At 35.0% G+C, this 11,058-nt stretch overlaps 1 protein-coding gene across 1 annotated transcript; it reads right to left on the bottom strand.

Moving 5' to 3' along the window:
- Positions 1 to 1,609: 1,609 nt before the first annotated feature.
- On the bottom strand, positions 1,610 to 2,813 carry LOC115966821 (pentatricopeptide repeat-containing protein At2g15820, chloroplastic-like). Its single transcript, XM_031085975.1, is given in 2 exon segments — positions 1,610 to 1,748; positions 1,750 to 2,813. Coding segments are annotated over 2 exon segments (1,194 nt in total). The 5' UTR covers positions 2,805 to 2,813.
- Between the last annotated feature and the right edge of the window lie 8,245 nt (positions 2,814 to 11,058).

Genomic DNA, 11,058 nt, shown 5'->3' on the forward strand with positions numbered 1-11,058 from the left:
CCTTTATATTATAATAAATATTACTATTTTTAATAATTATTTATTTTTTAAAATGTTCTACTTATAATATTTACAAATTTATAAATTAAAACGTGTGAATTATATATATATATATATATATATATATATTTCTTCTTTTTTTTACGATCACAAATTCACATAAGAGCCAGAGTTAAGTTGCAACCAGGAGTTAGGTCTGGGACAAACCATCTTGTCAAGAAGGTCGCAAAACTGTAGGCATAATGGACCTATACTGACCACTCAATTCTCATGCATGAACCATTGCTAAACCCAAAGAAGACACCGTATCGACACCAACCCCCCCCCTCTTCTCTCAATCTTAAGCCCAAGGCAAGGCTAGAACATCAAAATGACAAAAAAAAATAGAGTCAGTTACCTTGGTTTGGATTTTTGGAAAAAGGAAGGAGAGGAGATATATCTGTGGAGATGATTGCAAAAGGGAACTAAATCCGCAACCCAATTTTCCTTTCCTTTTGCCACATGATTTCTAAAATTTTAACATTGCAATAAAATAGCATGATAATACTATGAAAATTCTCTATTCGCTAGCTTACTTGGATAATAAGTTAGTTTTTCTATGCATTTGAATATGTACAGCGACACAAAGTTGCCCCAGCACGATACCATGAGTTGGCTGAGTCTCCAAGATTCTTGTAGTCTTATCTGGTTCTCAGTTTTGGGGCAGCCTGTGAAAAATATCAGCAGAATGCAAAAATATACCATATCATAACCAAGAGCAGAACTTCTATAGAAGCCCTACGAATTGCCATCATCACTGGAATTAGAGAGCATTTCATCAGATTCAGACCCACTATCATAACAATTGACTTGACTCTCTAGCAAATTGTTTTCTGGCGTTGAAAAAACGGCTTCCATCTTTCAAGTCATCTAATATATAAGGTTCAATCAGTTTCCAGAACCATGTGGAGTTGCTTCACAGAAAACCAATCCAAAACACTCTTCCCTTTCTCTTTACCCTGCAGTCTTAAGGATTTTGCCTTCAAAGCTTTGACAACCTTCTCAGCACCTTCAGGGCATCCCTTCAGCTTTTAAAAAATGTTCCCCAAAGAAGTTATGTGGCCCCCATACATATACCAGAATGTTGACAAGAATCATGAGAAGCAAGAAGACTTGGCTGAATCAGTGACAAGGAAAGCTGCATTAGTGAAGGAGAAGCAATACAACAAGAAAAACGACAGTAGCTTAAGTAATAAAACTGTGTGTAGCTTAGTGTAGTTATAACTGATTAGTTAGTTATAGCACGTGAGAAAGTCTGTTAGTTTTCATTTTGGGAGTTAGTTTCCATCTCTGCTTTAGTATAAATTGTAATTAGTTTCCATCTCTGCTTTAGTATAAATTGTAATAGTACATTGTAGATTCAATTAATTCAATGCAATAGAGAAAGATTTCCCTCTGTTTCTCTGTTTTCTGATAGTATGCAAGAGCACGTGGCGACAGGTGTGGATTAGCTTTGGGATCATGGGCCTGCCTTTTGGCCAAAATTGGTCAGCATAGAAAACAACATAAGAGTGTGATAGAATTCTCACTAAATTCAAAACGAAAAGCCTGTGATTCTTCCTCTCTTCATCTAATTCAAGCTGACTGGTTTCTTAATCTCTTTCCTACTCAAACTCAGGACATAATCAAGCTTTTCCATCAATGAGGAATCAATATCATATTTCTTGTGGCACATTAGATCATATATTTTCTCTGCCTTCACATAATCTAGAAAACAGGTATCCCCTTAAAATGGTGTTGCATGTTCGAGTGTTAACACTGATTGCCCCTTCACTAAGCATTTGATTGAAGATCTTCTCAGCTTTGTCTAGATTTCCAACTTTCACCAAAGAATCCAAGTAGATACTGTAAAAGGTACAGTTGGGTCGACATTTCTCAAGGCACTGAGAGAAGGCTAACTCCAACTTATCGTGAAGGCTGAAGTTGAAGTACATACTCATCATATCAATATAAGATGGCATTAGCGGTTTCAAATTACTTTTTATGAATTCTATCATGAGGAACTCTGCAAGTTCAACTTCTTGAGCTTTACATAAAATCTCTATGATTTTATGATGCGCTGCTACATTGGTGGAAGCCAATTGTTCCTGCATCTTTCTGAATATCTCCAAAGATTTCATAAGTTCTCCAATATTTGAAAAAGCTTCCATTTTATACACAAAAGCCTGAGGCGGGATACTATCTTCAGAATGGAGCAGTTTGAGCCATGCCTTTTCTGCTTCCTCCACATCCCCCTCCTTTGAGCAGGCTTTCAAAATGGACACAAGCACTTCTCTACCCTCCACAATTCCTGCATCTTGCATTTCCTTCCTTAACAATGCAATACTTTTTTTTTTTCTATCTATGGTGTCCTGATAGCTATGTAGCCAAATAAGATCATCATAGATATCCTTATGTATCTCCAGTCCACTTACCACATTGTGAAAAATAAACTCAGCCTGTTTTAGATAATGCTTTGAAGAGGCTCCTGGTTGGCTTACAAGAGCTCTGAATAGGGAATTATGCAAGCTAAGTCTAGGCTGGTAAGTTACCAACCGAATCATACGATTGTAAATGCTACATGCTTCCTCCAAGCATCCTTGAATGGATGAACTAAGATAGGCAACAATTAATAAATGGAATGTAGATTCACAAGGCACGCATCCCTGGTTGATTATATCATCGAATATATCACAACATTTTGAGAATTTTCGCTCCTTACACATGTAATCAGCTAGCTTGGTAGCAAGAGAAAAATCAAATCGATACCAATGCTGTTGCATCATCCATTTGTACACCTTGGGAAGAAAAAGAAAAGTTTAGAAAACAGCTCTAGTTTAGGGTGCCAATCAATGATGAGAGTGAGAGTGAAGAGGAGCAAGGCGAGAGCTCTTGAGCTCTGCTCACAAGCATGTCTTGCTCTTTGGTTATTGAGTTCAAACTTCAAAGGGTCTGGAGATATTGGAGGGTTTATCTATCTTATCTAATTCGCAAGAAGGTTTGATTGAGAAACAAGAAATTTTTGTCCAAATGGCCTCACTTTTGAAATCTAGGCCCAAAAAGAGAAAAATGATAGGATGGACATAGACAGTGAGCCCAATAATGTGACAGATAATATTTTGGAGTTGAGCCCACAAAAAAATGCTACATGCCAAGTTACAGATATTTCCAAATTAGGCCTTAGTTTTTTTTTTTTTTTTTTTTTTGGCTAGGTAATTTGTTATTGCCAGTGCCATGTATGCTAAATCTTTTATTTGGTAATGGTTGCAAATGTGTGCATGCAGGAGTAAGAGTTGCTGTTTTGGATTAGAACTGAATAGGAACATGGGTTCTCTAACTGTCCAACATATATACGGAGCCATCTCTCGGTTCCTTTTCACCTTTTGTTCAGTCCAAGCGTAATACTATATAGTCACTCAAACTAGAGCTAAAATAATCCAGAACTTTTGGAAATATATGTATCCATGTGGTGCAAGTTAATCCAACATCAGATGATTGGATCTTGGAATGCGACCAAATTGTTTTTATTAATGATTGTTTTGAAAACCTATCCCTAACATCACACAAGGCTCTTGTTGGGGCAACCAAAAAATAAAAACAAACAAACATTTTTCACTTCTTGCTGACTTGTCACTTTAGGTGAACATCCTTATGACACATGTTTAAAGCTCAAACTCAAGATATAGATGATGATGCTGCAGGTGTCCTTGATAGAACAGCCAGTTTCCCTATATGTGAGGCAACCACTTTCCTCCATCCTAAAGATTGGGCGGCGGCAGCAGCAGCAGCTTTGTTCGCATTTACATTTATAGGCAATGTTATCAGTCACACAACTCATCTATGAATGATAAAGACAGCACCGAAAGATTCTCATTTTGATGGGGGAAAAAAATAGATTTATCATTGATTACTTATAATATTTGTTTGATAGGTCCATCATAGATGCTCATAGTAACATCCACATCAAGTCAAGTTTCAATCAAGTTTAACAAAGAATAATCCCACATTGAACTGTTTCAACTTTCAAGTTTAAGAATAACCCCCTTGGACTTTAATGGGTGCTTGTTAAATCAATTTGACTTTTATCAAGTTTCTAATTTTATTATTTTATCCTTACCTTCCTCCTTATAAAGAAGTATGAACAATTGATCACAAATGGCCATTGGTAAATAAATACTACACTTACTTGTCATGTTATGAAAATTCTAAAAAGCTCTTTAGTTTTTGCCTCTATTTCTCTCTTTTTTTTTTTTTTTAATCACACAAATCATTTGGCTATAGTGTGGACGGTTAGATATAGGTTAAACATAGTATGGCATCTAGGATATAAATTCATTAATCTAGAAATTGATTCCCAACTAGTACTTGGCCAATTTTTAACCGTGTCCTTGCACCAGATATTGCTATTTTGGTTTGTGATTGCAGGAACTTGATGGACCAGGATTGGAATGTCTACAATGACTTGTTCCGTGAGGCCAACAGCTGTGCGGAATGCGGATGGCTTGGCAAAAAGGGAAAGCGATCAAGCAAGCAGTGTAATAGAATATGACAACTGTCTTTTATTATTATTATTATTATTATATCATATTTTTTGTTGTTGTTAAGGACATGATGAATTAGGCACCCCACGCAAGTTCCCAATGAATGCTCCTCTTGAATAAAACTTTATAGCAAATAAAATTTTCCTTTTTTGACCAAAATACTTTTTAAAAAAAGATTTATCAATATAAAAACAATAAACTCCTATTATAGGTTTTTTCAAAAATATTGTTGATCTCCCACTTATATAAAACTAGTCGCTAATCCGTGCGATGCACGGGAAAGTTCTTAGAAATGCTAAATATTTTTTTTAATCAAATTAAATGCATTTTTTTGTCGGGTTAAGAGAAATTTAGTCAACTTAAATGAACCTTTTCGCTTTGGATTTTAAGGAATAACTCACACAAAAAGGAATATACAAATTTCATTAGGATTTGAGCTGGTCAACCAAGGTAGGTGTGTGTGTGTCTTTATATATATATAGTGACCTTGTCAAATATTTCTTAATCTGCCAACAAAGCAAATTATTGCTCATTTAAAGCAATTTACAATGTTCATTCTAGGCAGAAGCTTACATACTTTTTGTTGTTGTGATTTACAATTTGAGTAGATGAAAAATAATATGATGTTCTATCACTAGTTATTGCCTTCACAACAAAAATGGTAAAATTTCAAATCAAAAGATTACATATCACATTTAAAAGAAACACTAACAAAAAGTAAAATATATGACATGCACTAATAACAAATGATCATAATATTCAAAGAGTTTTGTAGATCAACAACAAAATCTTATTAAATTGCTAGGGGCAGCTTCACTAACTATATTTTATCAATAAAAATTATTTTCTTCATAAGACTTGTTTAAGTTATCATATTAAATATGAGAAAATAGGTGCAAGCATATTGTTGTTGACTCTACACAGTATCACAAAGAGTCTCTCTTGGATTGCTTCATTCTTCTCTGTGCTCTACAACTAAAGCTCCCCCATCATAAGTTTCCTGCCTTGCAAAACTGTGCAGACAAAAGCAGAATTCCAGAATTTTCATTTCCTACTTTTGCAGCCCTCAACAAAAGTTAAGATTCATGATTTTATCAAAATCTTGCATGCCTTTATTATTAAAATTCTCAATATATACACCATTAGCATAGATACAAATTGATTTAAAAGTAGCCTTATTTTAAAAACACCATAATGCAGAAATATCACCAACAAATAATCATAATATTTGAAGAGAGATGAATGAAGCAAAATAAAAATAATTAAATTCACAAAATGAAGAACCAAATATCAAGAACATAGAGGGAGATTGTTGGGAGTAGAATTAACAAACCTAACATAAATTGTTAAGATTTTAGACTCAATTGGAAAGGAAGTAACTCTAAAATTTTTAGCTTGTCAAGCTTTCTTGCATTGTTTTATACCTCCTGGAGCAAGGATATCAAGGAAGTTACAGGATGAGTGGATAACAGACCAAACAAATTGGCACGTATATCAACCATGAATAACACACCCAAAATTATAAAAATCTAAATAGATTAAAATGTTAGATTGAGAAAGAACTTAACTATTTATTTATAACTGCCAAAAATGTTTAAGGATTTCCAAAACTACTAAAGTTTGTCAGGGTTAACAAATTTTATACGCCTATGGGAATCTAATTCTTTTCAATCCAGTCAAAGAATTAGATAAACAAACAAAAAGAATAGAAAGATATAATACCTGTTTTCAAAGTTTTCAAGGGCTTTAACTAATTTCTCATACTTATATTCCTTTATCTTCACCTCTACTTCTACTTTCTCCACCACTCCTGCACCTTTTAAAATGCCAAAATAACCCAACGACATCATTTAATGCAATATCTTTTAAATTAAAGCATGGACACAATAAAAATGAGTGAAAAAGATCATAAATTTATGTAAACATTTAAAAATTTGGGAATTTAGATTCAGATTCTGTAATAAGAACAAAACAGTCGGGTATATTATCTTAAAGGTGCTGTCTAACACAGAACAGATTGGGTTGCCGAGCTATTTGGTTTTTCCTTTACAAATGATGTACGGTAGCTGTTAGTTTGAGTTGAAGCCAAGAGAAGAATTTTTATCGATACAAAATATTCCAGGGCAGGTTGTATGATTGATAGCAAATATTTTACCTTCCAACCATTTAAAAGAAATATTTTACCTTCTCACAATGAATTATTGGAAAAACAACTAAAAACAATTATAATGAGTATAACAATCGCAATAAACAATATGGTCCAACCGTTTAAAAGAAATATTTCTTTTTATTTTGTATAACAACTCAGCTGAGTTAAATATACTTTTTAAAATGAACATAGTCTAAAAACAAAGGAGTTATTGTTTTTTGTTTCTCTTTTTTCTTTTATTTAGCAAGTAAACAGAATAATGAACAAATATAGATTTCATAAACAAAACTATCTACATCAGACAAATAGTGCAATACATGTATTAGTAGCAAAGCAGTAAATGATCTGATTAATGGTTTTATATTGACTATTTATATATAACTTTTATGCAACATGAACTTTTTTTAAAAATCTTTTACAAAAATTGTTAACAAACCTTGAGTCGATGCAGTTAAGTATGCAGCTCTTTATCCAAAAATGAAAGTAGAACCTACAAAATAAGTATTTTTTTTTTATAGTTTTTTTAATTAAAATAATTTGTAAAAAACAGAATAACGAAGATCAATAATAGTGCAGTAAATGACCACCTAAATCAAGTTAATACCTACTCACAAAAACAACAACGAGAGAATTAACTCCTACATCCTTTGCAACTCCAAGCATGCAAAAAAGAAAGTAACATAATATATATTTCTAAACCTAGACATGGATCAATTTATGTCTCTCTGTGTGTAGTACCAAAATGTTCAATTTCTCAAAGAAAAGAGGTACTGGCTTTGCAATCTTTAATAGTCGGAAACTGATTCACATGCTCTAGTGCATTATGATTATAGAGGTACAGAACTACAGAGATTGCAATCTTTAGGAGGCAGCAAACAAATGTGCAAGCTCTGGAAGACAGTATCAAAAACAGGTCATTCTAAGCTTTAGTAGTTGGAAACAGATTCACATGCTCAGTAGCTAATGTGATATTAGAACTAAAATCAAAAGTCATATCAAGCATAATTTAACATGAAATAAAAATTGCAAAGTGGAAACAACATTAGAAATTAAGATACCATAAACAAAAATGTAATCAAAAGAAATCATAATACCATCACTTAACTAGGAAGAAGCCCAAGTTTGAAAAACCCCACTAAAGTATTCAATTTGTACCACAATAAGACATAGAAACAATAAATATATTAGTAAGTATATGAAAAATTGATAATCACAATCAAATTCAAAAATCAAATGGAAAGAAATGTCAATCTATCAAATGAAAAGAAATGTCAATCTCACTGTCCATTGGACTGTTTTTGTAAAGAGAAATGCATGTTTTAATTTACTGTGTAGTTTTAGAGAAACAAAAAAGAAAAAAACAGTTCTTGACAATATCTAAGGACCTTAAACAATCATATATTATGAACATTCTCTGTTAACAAAAAGAATTTTTCTTTCAAAAAATCACATGCCCAAACATAAGCCTAAATTTTTTATAAATCCAAACATAAGCCTAAATTAAACAAATTCAGATAAAAAACGATATTAAAAACTCCAGCAACCTGAAACTAAAACAAACCCCAGTAGCAACCCAAAATAAATTAATTAAACAAACCCCAGCAGCAGCCCATAACTATCTGCAATACACAGCCCATACATGTCATTAAAAATTCTGAAAACACAATCTACAACAATATGAATTAATTTTTCAGCCAAAATAAATTAATCATCAGGTCGACTCTTAGGCCTTTCAAAAACATAGAAAAAAAATTAAATTGATACCATCTCCACCAAACCTGTAGAATTTGAAATTCCTAAATCGATAGAAAACCTAATTGAAGACATATAATTAAAACATAACTTTGAGGCTCTATTCCATTTAAACCAATTTCAATTTGAATTTTAACCCATATCAATCAAATAAAATTGAAACTTGAAAAAGATTAGATTGGAATTCTTCATACCTGAAAAATCGTCCAACATCAGAAACGAAAGGATCCAAATTCATCCAACATCAGAAATGGAAAACGATCCAAATTCTTCAAGTCAGTCCTAAAAACCAAATGCCCAGAAAAGGGGGCCAAAAAATAATCAATGCCCAGATGATAAAAACTCAAGAACAAAATAACCATGAATCAAAATTGACATTAGCCAGAGGAGTTGTGGTTGAGAAAAGGAAGGAGCTACATTGAATGAGAGAGTTAAAGAAGAAGAAGAAGGAGATGGGAGTGAGCTTGAAATAGAGAGAGTTTGATCGAGGGTTTTGTTAGGGCTGATTTTGCGTTTGAGAGATAGGTTTGAGATAGTTGTGGCTAAAACCTACGGTTTGTAATTTGTATTTTGTTAGGGCTGATTTTGCGTTTGAGAGATAGGTTTGAGATGGTTGCAGTTGAAACCTACTGCTTTCAATTTGTATTTGGTGGAAAAAAAAAGATTTATTATTATTTTTTTTTTTTTTTTTTTTTGAGAATCCAAAACTGGAGCATTTCATTAAGGAAGGCTGTGCAGGTCAGCCAAGAATACAGGTGTAAGGTCTGGTGGTACTTCTTCCATCCAGACGGACATTTGTTGAATAATGGATGCACGTCTAGCTAATGAATGTGCTAGCCTATTACACTGTCTCCTTACAAAAGAAAATTGAACCCTAGAGAAGTGGGAAGTAAGGAAAAGGATATCAGCTATCAAGTTGCCGTAGTGTGTGAGTGAGTTTCTACCATCTTTTCGGGTCTTCACAAGTACTTCAGAGTCACCTTCAAGTATCACATCATCAAAACCAAGCTCTAAAGCAAACTCCATGGCTCTTCTTGCTGCAAGGGCCTCTACCTCAATGACTGATGCGGGCAAAGGAATCCGTTGGGAGAGTGAGGCCATGACCAGTCCAGCTTCATTGCGGATCACCACCCCTATTCCAACAGTACCGTCCTCGGCAAAGGTTGCTCCATCAAAATTCATTTTGTAGCTGTGTGCCCCAGGCGTAGTCCACGTAGCTGCTGTGCGTTGTGCAGGGGGCAAAGGCCGTTCAGCATCGTCATCAGTATTGGGGTTCAAGTTGTGCCTTTGTGCCCCTGTTTTAGAGTACGAAAACAGAGTGGTACTCGTGGCAGCTTCAGTCAACCTTTCCCGGGCAAACTCAATTACCTTATTGAGAGGTAATGCAGGTTTACCCAGTCTTAGGTTATTACGTCGATTCCACAACGTCCAGATCACCATCGCAAACAAGTCCGCATTCTTATTACCTGCAAAAATACAATCAAAGATATCAATAAAAGAGGTGCACGCCCTGAGCGTGCCGTGATTCCACTCTGGCATTGAACTCCATAGGGGCCGTAGGTTAGGACATAGGAATAGAGCATGGACTGCATCCTCCTGCTGTGTTTTACAAGCATCACAGCCACCATCCGTGATGATTTTATGGCGGACCAGGTTCAATTTAGTGGGCAAAGCATTTTTGCATGCCTTCCATGCGAGGTGTTTGATTTTATTGGGAACATGAAGACCCCAAATCCTCTTCCACAATGGCTTCAAAACTTCCACTTCAGACAGGCTTGGCTGTTTCTTACATTGTTCATCATACAAGAATCTATATCCGGATTTGACCGTATACACCCCATCCGGATTGAAGGGCCACAGCAGTACATCCTCTTGAATGGACCTACAGATCGACATATTTTTTATAGTGGCCGCCTCAAAAGCCAAGAAATTTCTGTCAATTGCATCCTCATTCCACACCTTATAGACCGGGTCAATCAAATCACTAACCATAGTTAGGCCACTCCCCTCCACCTTTGGTGAGACAACCTTTGGTGAAGCTTTGGAAGGCAACCAATTGTCCCCCCAGATATGTACTGATCTGCCCGAACCTATTCTCCACCTTGCACCACGCTTGATCACATCACGCCCCTTCATAAGACTCTTCCAAGCATATGAAGCATTGGCTGGCACTTTGGCTTCCATCACAGATGTATTAGGGAAAAATTTAGCTTTAAAAACTTTGTAAAACAGGGAGTTCGTGTCATGAAGAAGTCTCCATGTTTGCTTGGCCAAGAGCGCTTCATTGAAAAGGGAGAGATCTTTAAACCCCAAGCCTCCTTGAGTTTTTGGCTTGCACAAATCTAGCCACTTCACCCAATGAATTTTGCGATTTTCCCCACGTTGTCCCCAAAAGAACCTGCGGATCAAGCCTTCAATCTCATTACACAGTGAAATAGGCAATTTGAAACAAGCCATGGTGTATGTGGGGAGAGCCTGTGCTACTGCCTTTATTAAAATTTCTCTTCCCGCTTGGCTAAGCAATTTAGCTTCCCACCCTTGAATCTTCTTCCACACTTGTTGTTTAATATGTGTAAAACTCTCCTTTTTTTCTCCAGC

This window comes from Quercus lobata, chromosome 11 (genome assembly GCF_001633185.2).
Source record: "Quercus lobata isolate SW786 chromosome 11, ValleyOak3.0 Primary Assembly, whole genome shotgun sequence".
Classification (NCBI taxonomy): Eukaryota; Viridiplantae; Streptophyta; class Magnoliopsida; order Fagales; family Fagaceae; genus Quercus; species Quercus lobata.